Source organism: Colossoma macropomum, unplaced genomic scaffold (assembly GCF_904425465.1).
Source record: "Colossoma macropomum unplaced genomic scaffold, Colossoma_macropomum, whole genome shotgun sequence".
Taxonomy (NCBI): domain Eukaryota; kingdom Metazoa; phylum Chordata; class Actinopteri; order Characiformes; family Serrasalmidae; genus Colossoma; species Colossoma macropomum.
This window is the reverse complement of record NW_023494792.1, coordinates 58,534,704-58,551,461: the sequence shown is the minus strand read 5'-3', so window position 1 is coordinate 58,551,461 and position 16,758 is coordinate 58,534,704. Positions and strand designations below refer to the sequence as shown.

The 16,758-nt window shown below is 41.1% G+C and overlaps 1 protein-coding gene across 3 annotated transcripts in view; it reads left to right on the top strand.

The window, feature by feature from the left end:
* Positions 1-16,758, top strand: part of chchd3a (coiled-coil-helix-coiled-coil-helix domain containing 3a) — a 153,567-nt gene that overhangs the window by 119,975 nt on the left and 16,834 nt on the right. For all 3 annotated transcript variants that reach the window (XM_036577675.1, XM_036577674.1, XM_036577673.1), the window contains one exon: positions 7,661-7,731. In XM_036577675.1, coding sequence (XP_036433568.1) covers positions 7,661-7,731 — 71 coding nt within the window. The remainder of the gene's footprint in view (positions 1-7,660; positions 7,732-16,758) is intronic.

Below are 16,758 nucleotides of genomic sequence, written 5' to 3'. Positions count from 1 at the left end.
CAAGTGAAAGGCTTGGCAGCGTTTCATTTCAGATCGGTGAATGGCCTTTATCTGTCCCTCTCTGTAGAGCGGCGCGTGCTGGAGGAATGGGGACCAGGGCTCAGCTATTTAATTAGCAGAGTTTTCTCAAGACTAGAGAAACGGCTCCAACTCTTCTTCACACTCGTGCGCCTCCGTTTTGCATGCCCACACACAGACATAGTTGATGCATGCAAATGTATAGCATTCTTGGCTGGATATTAAATCACACTCTGATGCACACCGAAGTATATATTTATACAGCGCAGTGTTGGCACTGTTTTTTAGACCACAGCAGTGTGTCGTTTAATCACGCAGTAAACAAACACACCCAAGATCAGAACAGCAGTGGAATGCAGTGTAACAGCAGTGTAGACCCTTGTTGAAATCAAATACATCTCCTCTGGTGTCAGCAAATACATAAATAAAGGCACAAAACAATAAGTACTATGTTTACTTGTTGAATCAGACCTAACCAAAAACAGGGCTTTACTTCCAGTTGTATGTAAACATACCACACATACTCCTGCTTGGGCTCTGATTGTTTCTCCCTGGTCCTTTTTGAGAAACGAATGTTTCTGCAGTTGAAAGGATTTGTTGTATAAAGCTGACGGGAAGATTATGAGAACTTTTAGGTGGGGCCTGGCCGATATATAGGCCGTTACTAGTGACTCACTGTATCATTGAGTGTGTTTACATGCACTCAATAATCCCATAACTGTAGAAAATCAGATTTTGTCAGTAATCCGATCAACACGTTTACATGCTCTTGAGTAATCAGATAATGGGAAAGTCTGGGTTTACATGAGTCAGGCAGTAATCGGATTTCAGCTTTGCAACCGGCCAATAAATGTCATGTAAAACTCAAAATTCATGCCGCAGCTTTTTTTAAAACATTGCGCCACTTTAGCTGAAAATGTGGACATACGTCATCTAGAAAATGCAGAATATTTAAATCCTTTATTTCATGTTTGATTTCAGCTCTGCTCCAAAAAGTGTTTTGCTGTGTCTCGTGGCAGCGCTGCTTGTTTATTTCTGGTACCGCCTCATTGTCGCGCATGCGTAGACTGAGAAATCCGAAAGAAATCCGAGTAAGAGTTCACATGCACTGAGAAATCTGATTACTGAGCTAAAATCCAGCTCTCGTAATTGGATTTCTTAACCAGATTTCTAGATCAGAGTGTGGTGTTTACATGACCATTTGAATAATCAGATAACTGCAATAATCCGATTATGATCGGATTATTGAGTGCATGTAAACACACACGTTGATATTGGCCAATAATATAGACAGTAAATAGTGCCTTTTTTGAGAAGGGTCTGGCTGCAGACGTGCACTCTCAGCCTGACGTGCACCGCCAGCCTATTAATGACGTCAGTGCACGCTCTGCCACGACAGCGTTCTTGTCGGTTTTATGAGGAAAAACGGCGAACTAAGGACTAAATATGTTAACATTGTCATACTGATAATTAGATAATTAAATACTGATAAAAGGGAATTAAATATGGAAGCTTTCAAAATAAAACCTACTACAACGATAAGACGTAATGTCGGGTTTATTCGCATAAAAAACAAACAAGCTACCACTGAAACTCATGAAAGCCATGCTGAAGACTGTTAGAACCATTAGGAAAGGTAAATGTACGTGGAATCAGTCCCAGAACGGCGGATTAAATGAACTCTTTACACTGTGATATCAACCCATCAGGAAAACACAGAATACCTTTAGCGACTACTAGACACCAGCAGGAACCAGCAGACACTTTAAAAGGGTTCTACCACTTTTTCAACAGGGAGGTACCTTAAATGGAATTCTCTAGCTGTGTTATGGACAAAAATTGGATGAAGTGATAATATTGCTAAGCAGCAGCAGCCCAAAGCTACTGTGCTGTTGGGCTGCTTCTGCCATTCTGGCAGAACGTGCATGTGCACGTGACGTCACTGGGGCTGAGAGTGCAGGTCTGCAGCCAGACTCTATTGCCTTTTTTGGTCATGGATCCGGTGGGATTCAAACTTACTCACCTGAAGATTAAGCTACATGTTAGACAGTTAGGCACTTTGTATAACTACACAACAGCTATACAGGTCGAGCTGGTGGATCTGAATGCAAAACACTCATGGAAAGTTATTTAAAAACATAAAATGTGTCCAAACCTCACCTTTAGCGAGTGAATAGCCTGTTATAACCTTTTAAAAAACTTTATGAAAAGGACCAAAGAAAACTAAGACAAAAGAGGTAAAACCAACCAAGAAATCAGGAGTGCATGGCATTTATTTGCTGCTGTAACAGCAAAAAGGGACAAAATTCCTTTTAATACCTTTGATTTCAGAAGAAATACTGGATGAGCAAGTATCTACAAGCTTTTTCACAACTGTCCCCTTTATGCTAACTGTACACTAGAAGACTTTGAAAAGACTTTTAAAAGACTAAAGTCTGACAGCCTCTCACATCTAAACACAATGTCAGAGTTTTTAGTGACAGACTGTCATTTTGCAAAGACTGGGGATCTTGCAGGGTCACTATTTGCAAGACTGCAACTAGATTTTGAGATTATTTCCCATCATGCACCTGGTGGAAATTTACAAGCAAAGAAACCCTTTTCCTTTTCCAGTCTATATTGGTACACATGGAAAGACACGTTGGCTGGTCATGTAAAGATCTGGAGCTCAGCCCAGTTCACTGTAGAACTGTATATTCTGGCAGATCATCACCCAGTATTTTTAGAATTAACCTGTAAAATATGCAGTTACTTTTTTATTAAACATAAAGATTTGCACATCAGCAAAACATGCAGCGATTCAGCGTTGTTGATTGGGTGTTATGAGCTAAACTATAAAAAACAAACAAAATCAGAAACCACTGTAACAAAGTAAAAAAAAAATGGAAAAACCATTGATGCTTCCTCAGTAAAGCCATTTTTAAAGTCCTCTGCTCATTTCCTTACATCACTGTTACAGGCTCAGTGAAAGGGAATATTAAGACAGGTTACATATTTAAATTAATTTGCCTTTTTACAAAGATTTCAGTCACTCACTCATCCCTTTTCCCCCTTGCACTCTCACGTCGCTCCTGTCACGTCACTATTTGCATGAGCCAAGACTCAAAACCTACGACAATATAACATAAAGATTTACACATCAGCGAAACATGCAGTGATTCAGCGCTGTTGATTAGGTGTTAGGAACTAAACCATAAAAAACAAACAAACAAAACAAGAAACCACTGCACAGAAAACATCACTGTTACAGGCTCAGTGAACCAGAACTATTAAAATACTATTATATTTGATTATTGTGAGATTTCACTCTCTTTGCATTCTCTCTCTCTCTCTCTCTCTCTCTCTCTCTCTCTCTCTCTGTCTCTCTCTCTCTCTCTCTCTCTCTCTCTCTCTCTCTCTCTCTCCCTCTCTCTCCCTCTCTCCCTCACATCGCCCCTGGCACGTCACTATTTGCATGAGCCAAGACTCAAAACTTATGATAATATTAAACACGGTTGATTTTGTCGCAGCGTCAAGACGAGAAAAAGACTGACCAAAGACCGCCATCCTGACCACCTTACACTAAACGCTGGAAATTTGTCTGCGACAGTGAAATCGCTTGAAAAGTCGTTTAGTATATGACTTTGCATGTCAAAACTGCCTTAGCATGACAAGATATGCAGTTCTTGGCCACATTATACAGTAAAAAGCACCTGAGTTTCTGCTAATAGGCAGAAAAGAAACAGGCCAGAAGCTGCTTTTGGGAAACAGACTCTGATCATGAACATTGCAGACATTGTGTTCCCTCTAGCAGGTGGTGGTCACATCGTTTACTTCAGAAGATTCAGCTGAACGTCACTTAAAGGGCCGTGTTCGAACAATAACACTGATTCTGTGGTGTTCTAGCATGCAGCACTTCCTGCAGCACCTTCTGACGGCCTCTGATAAAGCTGTTCTTCTAGTGGAGGATCCGTTTCGGCCGGAGCTGCAGTAGAAGGAAGCTTTCCTCCTTTCTCCTGTTTAGCCTCTTCCCCTGGTCTGACGGCCTGATTGAGGGATTGGCTCCACAGGCCGCCGCTCTCCTCTCCTCGCGCCGTTTGCGGTCGCCAGCTTTGATTTGTGAAAGCTCAGTCTCACGCGTCCTCTGGCGTGCCGCAGAGCCAATATGGCCGCAGCGCCGTCGTGCCATAATGGCTGTCACAGCGGGGCTTCCCCCCTGCTTCCTCTCTGGTCTGCGAGAGATAACGTAACCCCTGCGATTACTCTGAACCGCCGTGCGGCTGGCTCATTATAAAGCAGGGGAGATTTAATTCAGAAAACAGAGAAGTTCCTTCTGCAGAGTGTAAATCTCTCCGTGGTGGGATTAGGTTGTTTAGGTAATTATTTTATTAGTCTATGACACCCCCAATGTGTGAAAGATTAAGTAAACATTTATTTTTGTCTACCTGTAAACAAGGAATAAAGGGGGTCTCTTGGCAACCTCAGAGCACCTGTGTAAAGGCGGCGAAAAGAAAACTAGAGATGCTGATTGTTTTTTTGGTAATCTTCTAATCTGCGACGCTGACTACTGGGTGTTGTTTTCGGGAGAAAAATGTGGGGAAATGCAGGTGGAGGTTTGGCATTTGGAGGGCTGAGAGAGCGAGTATGTGGGAGGCTCTCAGGGGACTGATGGAGGACCTCTACATCACTGCGCGTTCAACACCGAAATCAAAATCAGTGTGTCCGAATCGCTTGTTAATCAAGGACAAAAGTAGAAGACCCAAATTGCAGTCTACTCCAGCCCCACTTGTGTTTTGTTCATTTATGTGTGCGTTTAAGCAAGAACAAGAGAGGCTGGATGTGGGACGATATGCTTGAAAGTAGGTTTTGTTTGTGTTTGTGAGGTCAAAGTCTCTGCCCTGGTAATCAGTGTCTGAGCTGTTTTGCTGTTTGCCATTGGAGACTATGCTCCTGATTGGAACCAGCGCTGCTGTTCGGCTGAGATCTTTTTTCCAGCATGCTCTGTATTCCGCTGCACTCCTTTCACCACTGCCAAGCCTGTTAGAATCAAACACATTGCTAACAGTCTCTTAAGCACCCAGGTTAACTGTGAAATCTGAATTCCACTGTCTCTGCATACTAATGGTGCGCGGCCCTTAGTGTACAATTGAAGTCAGCCTTTCCCTGCCTCTACCTCGGTCATAGAACCTTATTATAAACCTTATTATAAAGAGCCTTAGCTTATTGGTTAGCATGTCTTTACATGCACACCAGTGGTCGATATTATGCTGCGTTCACGTTTGCATTGAAAAAAACTCTTATTCTTCACTTGATGGCGATAAACAGCCAATGACAGCATGAAGCGACTCAAACATTGGTATGGTGGCAGTGTTACCGATGATAATGGATGATTATCAGAGGTGGGTTTTATAGAGCTGCACCGATACCACTTTTTCCCTTTAGATACCAATACCGATACCTGATCCTTTAGTATCGGCCCATACCGATACTAACTCTATCTAACCTAACTCACCTATAGGTCCTGATATTTATACAATTACATTTAAAAAAATATTTTATGTTAAATCTATTTTAGTAAAATCTCTGTTCTGCATTACAAATAAAACACACTCAGCTTGGCTAGATGGCATTTACTTGTTGGATTATATTTATTAGGTACTTAAGAAAACTTATTTTTGTTTATTTACCATATATATATATTTAGTATTTACTATTATATATTTAGTAATGAGAACCATGTTTAACGACTTGAACAACTGCAGGATAATGAATGAGGGAAATGCAGTTCCTGCATTTCAGTAAGACAAAACTGAGCTGACAGTAAATAAAAGCTGTTTACATAAAATAAATTTACTAAGATTTACCAACATAGAGCATGTGCCAATAAAATATAATATCATTGACAACAGAGAATAGTTGACCATCCAAAGAAATTAATTCCTGTATTTTTTTAGTTATTTTTGTAATTGTGGATTGTGAATTTTTTTCATTAATTTAAAAATTGGCATGCTCACAGGGACCTTCCTTTAAATTTTTTGATTCATTGTGCATATCATGTGGGATGTCGATTTATTTTATTTTTTTTTTTTTGAAGTGGTATTAACCTTTTCAACTCCTTGAGACCACCGGTGGTTCCAAAACGCACTTCGTCATATTCTTCATAACTTTCATATTTCATAAGCTACATTCAGAAGGTGGGGGTCGTATGAGAGCTGTAACTGTCTTCTTTCCAGTCAAATAGATGGGTGATGTAATTTTAAACCCTTATAATAAAAGAAGCTGAATTTTTTTTCTACTGAAAGTCGACCAATTTTTCCACAAATCTGGGCTATAAACTATAAACAGATGGCGTCTCTTCAGTGATCTGCTCTGTTAAAATTATTTTTATAAAATAATACAAAGAGCGTCTAAGATTTTTGGCTTTCAGCAGTAAATTGTAAGCATATAGAAATATGTGTGATCATAAAACACATGTTCTGTTAATTTGAGGGGAACTTTTTCAAAAAATAAATAAATAAAATACAAATGTACATTTATTTCAAGCAGTTACTGAATAATTTGCCTTACGATTTGGTCATGTAAATTCAGATGGAAAAACCAAAATATAACCTGGTCAGTAAGAGGTTAAACATATAGTGGAGAAGTTCTTTGGTGTCGTTCCTCTTCTTGATACTCAACATTAACAGAGATTCACCACTTGTTTAATGTCCTTCATAGAAACTGTGATAGTTTCACACGGCCAACATTTTTTCACCAATCTACAGCTCAAACAGTTGCACTGACCGCCACAAGAGAGCAAAGGAAATAGTGTTTTTATTCACTATTTTTTATTTTCATAACCAGTAAAAATTATTTATTAACTGTAGGATTTTAACACTTTATTGTTGAATCCATTTAATTGTTAATCATTATTTAATCTCTATAAAATCTTGTAATTCCCGTCAAAATTTTCTGCCATTTCTCTTTTGGACGGAAACCAAAAGTGTCCTTTTCGGCTGAAATGTTTCGGTGTCTGAAATGTCGCTGCATGCCTAGTTAAGATGAAGAGCCTGGAATATTTCTTTCTACATTTTCTGTTACAGACATTGAACTTCAATCCCGTCCATTTCCGTCCCGAGACAGGCCGATGTGTGTGTTTCAAAATAACCACATTTTAAACTTCTTGAATGCAGCCATCTTTCCAAACTGCCACATTTTAGAAGGTCAAGCCAATCCAGCGTTTAACCGCCTTCTGTCCATTCCCTGGGAGTGGATCGGCATTTGTGACCTCAAGTTTTTCCGCGCCACTAGTGATGTCATCACACTAGCTCTACACTTCAAGGAAATCCCTTTTTTTTACCACTCACTAAAATCAGCCAAACACTTCACGCTTTGCTGCTCTCAATATCCCCCTCCATAAACTTTTAATGGAGTTTAAATGGTACAGTAGGATGAGGTGAACACTGTAAAATACCCATCACTGCTGTTTTTTTTTTAAAGCCATTTATGAGAAAAAGTGTACCTTGGTGAACTGTACTCTTCCTCACACTTTCCTCTTCTCCTCCGTCCCCAATCCTCTCCGGACCGTCTGAGAGGATGAGAATAAATTGATGAGCTTATCTTTTATTTGTGTAGAGTGAAAACTTTGTGCTTCGTTTCATTTCGTGCTCTCTCTCTTTTCCAGAGCGCCCAGTTCTACAAGGTCACCAATGAGAACTACCACAAAGCAGCGGATGAAGTGAATGCTAAATTCAAGTAAGTCCAAAATGCCATATTTACATGACTCTGACTTCAGTTGGGTTTGTAAGTCAGGGAGGATGAAGGTGGTATGAATTCAAGTGTGCTACATTTCAGAAACAGAGAATATAGTAGGGCTGCATGGTGTATTGTTTGTTAGGCATTAACGTAATATTGTTTGCAATACTGATATTACAGAAGGCTGCATTATGTAAATAAGTCCTCAAATCAGGTAATGTTTTATTGTGTGCATCCTGACCAATTCACACATCCCATGTGAGTATTTGTGGGTGTTGGGTATGATTAATCAAGGCATCAGTGTGATCTGACATCAAAGGTTTGGTCAAACTAATGCAGGCCTGGCTTGAAGCCTGTCACAGTGGTTTACCAGTATGTTTTAATATGTAAAGCATTACATTTCACCTGCCATGGTCCAGTTTCCACCGCAGGGATCCATGCCGCCAAGGTCCTCCCCGCCATCTCCCGCTGCCTAAGAGGCACTGTATTGGTCCCCCACTCTGAACCTTGCAGGTGGTGGGCCCACATGGTCTCTGCCACGTTGCTTTTCCAGGCTGAGCCTGGCTGAGCTACGCGGGCTGCCCGGCCACCAGGCTCTCGCTGAGGAACGCTACCCCCAAGCCTGGCTCCAGGGATAGGTCCCAGTAACCCTCTCCTGGGCAGGGTACACAAAACATTGTGTCTTTTATTCATAAGGAACTTTGGATCGTGTTATTCTGGGTCATCACTCCAGGCGTCTTCGCCTTGGGAGAGCCTACTAGGAGATGACATAGCTCTGAAGACCCCTAGACCACACAAGCCCTTCCGCCACGCCTAGGCCCCGATCCAGAAAGGACCTTGTTCACGAGTGATGAGATCAGCTGTAGGCTGAGACAGGCGGCAACAGTAATGTGGTGCCTGTACTGGTCTGTAGTGGTGAAGAGGGAGCTGAGCCGCAAGGCACAAGGTTTACTGGTCGGTCTGCACCCTCACATGTGGTCATGAGCTTTGGGTAAAGACTGAAAGAATGAGGTTGTATATACAAGCGGCAGAAATGAGCTTTCTTCGCAGGGTGGTGCGCCACACTGTACATGACAGAGTGAGGGGCTCAGTCATCCAGGAGGAGCTCAAAGTAGAGCTGGTACCCCTCCACATTAAGAGAAGCCAGTTGAGGTGGTTCAGGCATCTGAGTAGGAAGCCCCCTGGCCACCGCCCGTTGAAGGTTTACTAGGCACAGCCAACTGGGACGAGACCCCAAGCTGCAGGAGGGATTATATCTCCAAGTTGCCCTGGGAGCAGCTTGGGATCCCCCAAAGTGAGCTGGAGGAGGTTGTGGGGGACAGAGCCATCTGGGCTTCTCTGCTTTCCCTATTGCAACTGCGACTCTAGCTGGATCAAGCAGTTTAAGAAGATGATGTAAGCTCGTATTGTAATTGTAATGCAAAAGTATCACAATACGGTATTTAGTTCAGCCCTAACATATTGATTTTGGTGGGCAAGCTGGAACTCTGAGTGAGCTACAGATACTGCCCTGCAGGTGGATGAAGACCAAGCAGACTAGACCAGAATGACCACAATAAACATGAAAAGATATGTGGACACTTCAGATACAGTCTCCAGAAAACGCTACGAGGAGAAGATCACCTTGATTGGTGGACTGGATTTGTGTAACCTGGGTAGTTCAGAAAATCCCAGTGTGTGAGATTTTATAAAAACTAATAAAACTGGCTACCAAAGCTGCCAAAGCTCTTACATAATAAACTCCATATATATATATATATATATATATATATATATATATATATATATATATATATATATATATATATTTAAGTTAGCTTCTTATTCTCCAGCTTCTCAGATTTGCCGTTCCGCCTTAAATGGTGCTGCAGTTAAAAGAACACAGTTACAAGAAAAAAACTATTACTCGAAAATGTTTAATGAGCAGCCAACGAGCTGCACAGCAGAGCTGTAATCAGCCGCTTGAGGTGCTGGACTGTGGAACACTTCTCACTGGCTGATCTAAAGCTGGCTGCCTCCCAAACCACAAACTGCAATACTTCACCTACTACACTAAAAAGCGCACTTCTAATGGTATATGCACTATTATTTGCATGCTATTTAGTGTGCTAGTGTGCTGTTTGGGATGTGGCAGAATTCAGCCATTTAGATTTCAGCTTCCATTTGTTATCACTACAGCAACAAATCAAATAAAATATATCACTTAAATACAAAACATTAAATACTCAAACCTGTGTTGTGCTGGTACAAGTGGATCAGACACAGCAGTGCTGCTGGAGTTTTCAAACGCCTCACTGTCACTGCTGGATTGAGGATAGTCAATCAACTAACAGCGTCCTGTGGGCAGCGTCCTGTGACCAGCGTCCTGTGACCACTGATGAAGGACTGGAGGATGAAGTTTTCCGTTACTTAACCAGAGCATTTTATACATAAAAAATCACGTAAAAACAATGAATTCATGAAAATAATAAAGGTTACCAAAATTACATTTGGATGAAATTAGCATTAAGAATTATTATTAATTATATGTAGTATTCTTCTTCTTCTTCTTCTTCTTCTTCTTCTTCTTCTTCTTCTTCTTATTGTACAGTGAACACGCTCCGTGCTTTGTATTATTGAGGAGCTTCTACTTCAAACATTACCGTGCATTGTTTCAAATTGCAGCTTTATCATTCAAGCTATAAAGTGGTCAAGCTTCTGAATCAAACGACAGAAGGTCCAGTCTCTGTAGAAGAGGACAGGCTCATATGTTGATAAAAAAAAGGCTCAGATGTGTCTTTATTTTTGGCCCGAAATGAATGGAAGTGAATGGAGAACTTGTCTCAATTGTTCCTCTCGTTCCTAAGCAGCTCTGTCCACTAGTACACGTTAAAAGGCAGAAGCTGTAGGTCTGGGTCTGTTGGTCAATCTCACCTTTAAAACACACAGCTAATGAAAGCTCTTGAGCCTCTTCTTGAACACGAAGCCGTGGAAGGCATTAATTCCTCCTATAGCTCGACAGATACACTCCTGCCACTTCAGAATGTTTTGAATTCGTAAGCCTACACCCTCATCCTTACACTTACCGGATGCCTCAGCCTCGTTAGCTGTGTTGAGACTGCGAGGTTTAGCCATTAGCCGTCAATGTAACTAAAGAAAACGGTAGTTGGAGTCCATTTCGGCCCTGCATGTCTTAATGTGGCCTATTAGCCACCCATAGTAATGCCTGTGAGTGGGTAGGATGGGAAGGGAGGGCAGGCTGTTCCAGTACTAGCCTGGGTTCACAAATCGCATTAGACTGTCATTAGCCCGCCTCTCTCAGTGCTAACACGGGGATCATCGTCTCTGCAGAAATGCCTGAAATTGATTAGTAGAGTCCGGTGGGGCTGGGTCGAGGGTAGGAGGGGCTAAATTGCATTAAGAAATGCATTAAAACAGCATTAGCATGACGTCGCTCCCCCCTCACCCAGCTTTGGGGTGGGCCAGGGTGTCATGTGACCAGTGGGGCTGCTTTGAGTGCTGTGATTGGCTGATTGCATTAGAGAGGTGCATTAGCAGCGCTGGGATTGGATTACTGGCTGGAAGTAGGAGGATATGTGTAGGGTTTCATTATTTTTTTTTTCGTTTGTTAATGAAATGTCTGCAGGGTCTGGTGTTACTGTTGGAGCCGGACAGGCACGAGCTATACCGCCTGCAGGAGCCTAATTAGGTTTGTGGATGTGAGAGAGAGAGAGAGAGAGAGTGCGAGAGATAGAGAGGGAGGATATTTGGGTTGTACATTATACAGATTACAAATATATCTGTACTGGCTGTCCCAGTGGATAGGGCAGCTCTAGTCGAGCTCCATAAAGGGAAGGGGAGATAAGATGCTATCTCGGATCCAGTTAAATAATAATAAAGGATATTTTGTCAGAGCCTTTTGATTTCCTGAAAGTTGAAACCGCCCTGAGATAAATATGGAAGCCGAAATCTGCATAATTGATAGAATTGACGTGAGTTTGATATGATAATCCGCCTCTTGAAGTTGAAAACGGCTGTCGAGCGAACAACTTTATTTCCTCCATTGTGGAATAACTTTGATGTAGTGAGTGAAGTATAGCCTGGCTGGCTTGTTTTTTAGGCATGACCTTGTATGATTTACGGGATATTATACAACAGCAACAACTACTTTACCTCATACAAAAGCAGAACATGACGTTGATTGGATAAAACATACATTTTCTCACTTCTGAGAGACAGAGAACAAACCAACCAAACATGCTTCAATGTTTCAGAAAATGCAGATGACCTACAGTTTAGTCATTAAGGGACCGTCTAAAAAGTGCATAGCGAGCGTAATGTGTTACTAAGTTTTATTTCTGACGTATTTTGCTAAAATAAGGCAAATCAGCTTTATTTAGTCAAATCACTTGTAGTAAAGTGAGTGGCTTCCTGTAACCAGGATTTTTAGTGGCCTTAAAGGAAGCCACTCTCTTTACTGTTAGTGACTTGATGTGATTTTGCCTGGTTTAGCTAAATACAGATGAAAAATTTATTCATAAATTAAAATACAGCAGAATTAGATGTTTAAGAAAAAATAAAATAATCCTCCTTTACAGTAAAATAAAGCTCTGCTGATCATTCAACACAGTTTTAACAATAAATGGTCTTAAACTCTGGAGTTAATGTAGAACTGCTAATTCACCCTTTAACGCTGAAGGTTGGCGCACAGACTGCTGTCACCATAGCAACACAGACAACAATCTCGCCTAGCTAGTAGCTAACGAAAAGGCAAAGAGAGAGATTAAACATTGATAATTTGGAGATGAATGGACTTATTTGCGTTTATATTCACTCCAGCTGGTTTCCTGAAATGTTTAATCTGCAACGAGAAACTGACAAACACTAAAAGTCCTGAGGATAAAGTCGGTTTTTCATTCACCAGATTCTCATTTGAATTTTTCCATTCCACCTTAAATGGTGCAGCAGTTACATTCTGGCTGCCTCAGGCACCATTTAAGGTGGAACAGGAAAATTCGAACAAGAAGCTGGTGAATGAGAAGCAACTTCAGCCTCGTAAAAATTGAACGTTAAGAGACATTTTACAAGAAACTATCCTATATTTGAAAAGTTTCCTACCAGAGATGTGAGAAAACCAGCTAATGCTTAAAGCAGAGCAAAATAAGTCTGAGTTTTCGTTTGTTTTTTTTTAGCCTATACTAGGACATTAACACATACTGAGACAGAATTACAGCCAAATATGGCAAAACGAGTATAAAATGTGGCTTCCAAGGTGGTTTAATTTTTGTTGAAATGACAGAATGTCTCTAAAACCATATAACATCACAGTGTAACAATGGCGACTTACTAGTAGAGGGGTTTTTGCCAATTTGTTTTATTTTTAACTGATCAAAACATTTCCATTTGGATTTTATACATATATATAAACGTGTGTATATATATATATATATATATATATATATATATATATATATATATATATATATATATATATATATATATATATATGAATAGGCTCCCATTGCGGCATCTTGTAAAATCCAGTGTGTCCACCAATGTGTCTCATCTTCACGCAGGCTCAGGCCTCTAAGTGACTGATGGATGTTGGGTTTCAGCTCTGTGATCGAGGGGAGAGGCGTGTTATTTTCTTAAAGCCACCTGTGTGTGTTGACCTTTCACCTGTGTGCTCCACACTGCACTCTTTAAGCACGCGCCGCCAGGATTTGTCGTGTGTCCCTGAAGGCGTGCCATACATTTGCACCCTGCAGACGCACGGACGTGACACCTCTTAATTCACAAAGCTCTGCTCCACTGACCTCCTCTCTTCTCCTCTCCTCTCCTCTCCACTCCGCTCTACTCTTTTCCCAATCTCACACTTTCGCTGCTTTCATTTGTACCAACTGGACTGACAGTTCAATTTGTTCACTTACTATATCAGAGAGAAAGTACTCAAAGACTTTATGCTGCAGTGATTTTACAAGTCGTGTCTTTATGTAGTCTTGGCCTCTGTTTGGTGCTCAAATGTCTAGCGATCCCACATAGGCACAAGGTTCTTAACCGTCTTTATCAAAGGAATATTCAAACCTGTTTTGTGTGAATTACATGTTCCCACATGTCCTGGAAAACCGGGATATTAACAGACTAGATTCCCAGTCAATGAAAATACCTATAAAAGAAAATGTTTAAAATTCCAGGATGTATTAATGAAGTCATGGAAAATTTAAAGTCGAAGTAGTAAGGGTTTTCTGGAGATATTTCTGATGAGATTAGGTACGGGGTAATCTGCTTGCATCAGGAAGGAGAAAGCTAAAAACACAGGAGTTTCCAAAACTGGAGTTGATTGAAAGTTAAAGGCTCTGAAAATGCAACTTGTAAGACTGAACTTTGGAGGTGTGGCTTCATATTTCTTTGAGAAACTGAAAGTGAGTCTCTTGAAAAGAATAGATGCTGTAATAAAGGAAAAGAGTGGGCACAGTTGAAGGAACGTATTGCTGTGTAATGTGCTTAATGCTCATTACATTCAGTATTATGTGTGCCTGTACTGTGATTGTATTTAGAACAATTTGTTCTGCCTATTATTGTTTATCCCTACATGGTCATGGTCATGGTCATGGTCATGGTCATGTATTCGCTGAGCCTAATCTCAGCCTCAGTCCATTGTTCTACGGGCTGGCTAGGTGTCTGGTACCTGCGCGCAAGAAATAAACTTCAATTCCCCAGACATACGGCTAGTTCCCTGGTTTCTGACGGGGTTTGGGTTCTTCACAATAAATATTTTGACTTTGACAAATGAATCGCCTGTACTTAATGGCCTTTTTTACTGTAATTTAAATAAACAACAGGTGGTCTCTGACTTTGCACAGTCTTGGAAAAGTCCTGGAAGTCCTGCTTTGATAAAAAGAGCAGAAACCCTGACAGTTTTGTATCGGTGCAAATCCGCAGTCCATCAGAGACCCAGTGCAACAAGTTAAACCCATTTGGAAAAGCCCTGTAATACACAGCAGGGAAGCTGTATTGTGCTTGAGTGGGAATAACCCTTTTTATTTTATTTTTTATTTATTTATTTATTTATTTTTAAAGGCCATGTTGTTTGACTGCTTATTGAAGCACATCTTGACCCACTCTCTCTTGATTAGGTGCAGGATAATCTACTTGCATAAGAAAGGAGAACGTTTCCAAAACTGGAGTTCAAAAAAATGATTGAAAGTGAAAGTCTCTGAAAATGAAGCTGGAATAAAGGTAAAGAGTGGACACAATCAATACTCTGACTCTGAAAAATGAATCACTTGTACTTGATGGCCATTTTTACTGTAATTTAAAGAAACGACAGGTGGTCTCTTACTTGGAAAAGGCCTGGAAGTCCTGCTTTGTTAAAAAGAGCGGGAACCCTGACAGTTTTGTATCGGTGCATATCTGCAGTCCATCAGAGACCCAGTGCAACAAGTTAAACCCATTTGGAAAAGCCCTGTAATACACAGCAGGGAAGCTGTATTGTGCTTGAGCGGGAATAACCCTTTTTGTATTCTTATTATTATTTATTTATTTATTTATATTTTTTTTAAAGGCCATGTTGTTTGACTGCTTATCGCACAGCTTGACCCACTCTCTCTTGATTAGGTGCAGGATAATCTACTTGCATAAGAAAGGAGAAAGTTTCCAAAACTGGAGTTCAAAAAATGATTGAAAGTGAAAGTCTCTGAAAATGCAACCAACTTCTCAGACTGAACTTTGGAGGTGTGGCTGCAGATTTCTTTGAGAAACTGAAAGTGAGTCTCTTGAAAAGAATGGAAGCTGTAATAACGGTAAAGAGTGGACACAGTCAGTACTCTGACTCTGAAAAAGGAATCGCCTGTACTTAATGGCCATTTTTACTGTAATTTAAATAAACGACAGATGGTCTCTGACTTGGAAAAGTCCTAGAAGTCCTGCTTTGTTTTTTTTTTTTTTAATTTTACCCGATTTTCTCCCCAATTTAGTCGTCTCCAATTCCACCCGCTAGTTAGGACTCCCCCAATCACACGATGCTATCAACGCTAGGAGTGTGAAGGCTAACACAGGCTTCCTCCGAGACCTGTGAAGCCAGTCACCGCTTCTTTTCGAACTGCCGCTCACGCAACGTCACTGGACAGCCGAACGCGCTCGGAGGAAAGCGCCAACCGCCAGATCTGTTACGTCAGCTAACAGACGCCTGCGCTGACTAGCATCACGCTGAGTGATGGGGGGAGAAGGAGGGGCCATCCCACCCACCCAGAGAGAGCGAGGCCTATTGTGCTCTCTAGGACTCCCGGCTACGGATGGCTGTAGCATCACCAGGGATCGAACTCGCGATCTCCTGATGATAGGGCCAATGCTTAGACGGTTGCGCCACTCGGGAGCCCCCAGAAGTCCTGCTTTGTTAAAAAGAGCGGGAACCCTGACAGTTTTGTATCAGTGCATATCCGCAGTCCATGAGAGACCCAGTGCAACAAGTTAAACCCATTTGGAAAAGCCCTGTAGTACACAGCAGGGAAGCTGTATTGTGCTTGAGCGGGAATAACCCTTTTTGTATTCTTATTATTATTTATTTATTTATTTATATTTTTTTTTAAAGGCCATGTTGTTTGACTGCTTATCGCACAGCTTGACCCACTCTCTCTTGATTAGGTGCAGGATAATCTACTTGCATAAGAAAGGAGAAAGTTTCCAAAACTGGAGTTCAAAATATGATTGAAAGTGAAAGTCTCTGAAAATGCAACCAACTTCTCAGACTGAACTTTGGAGGTGTGGCTGCAGATTTCTTTGAGAAACTGAAAGTGAGTCTCTAGAAGAGAATGGAAGCTGTAATAACGGGAAAGAGTGGACACAGTCAGTACTCTGACTCTGAAAAATGAATCGCCTGTACTTAATGGCCATTTTTACTGTAATTTAAATAAACAACAGGCGGTCTCTGACTTGGAAAAGGCCTGGAAGTCCTGCTTTGTTAAAATGTGTGGGAACCCAGACAGTTTCTTGTCAGGGCAAATCCACAGTCCGTCAGAGACCCAGTGCCACAAGTTAGACCCCTTTGGA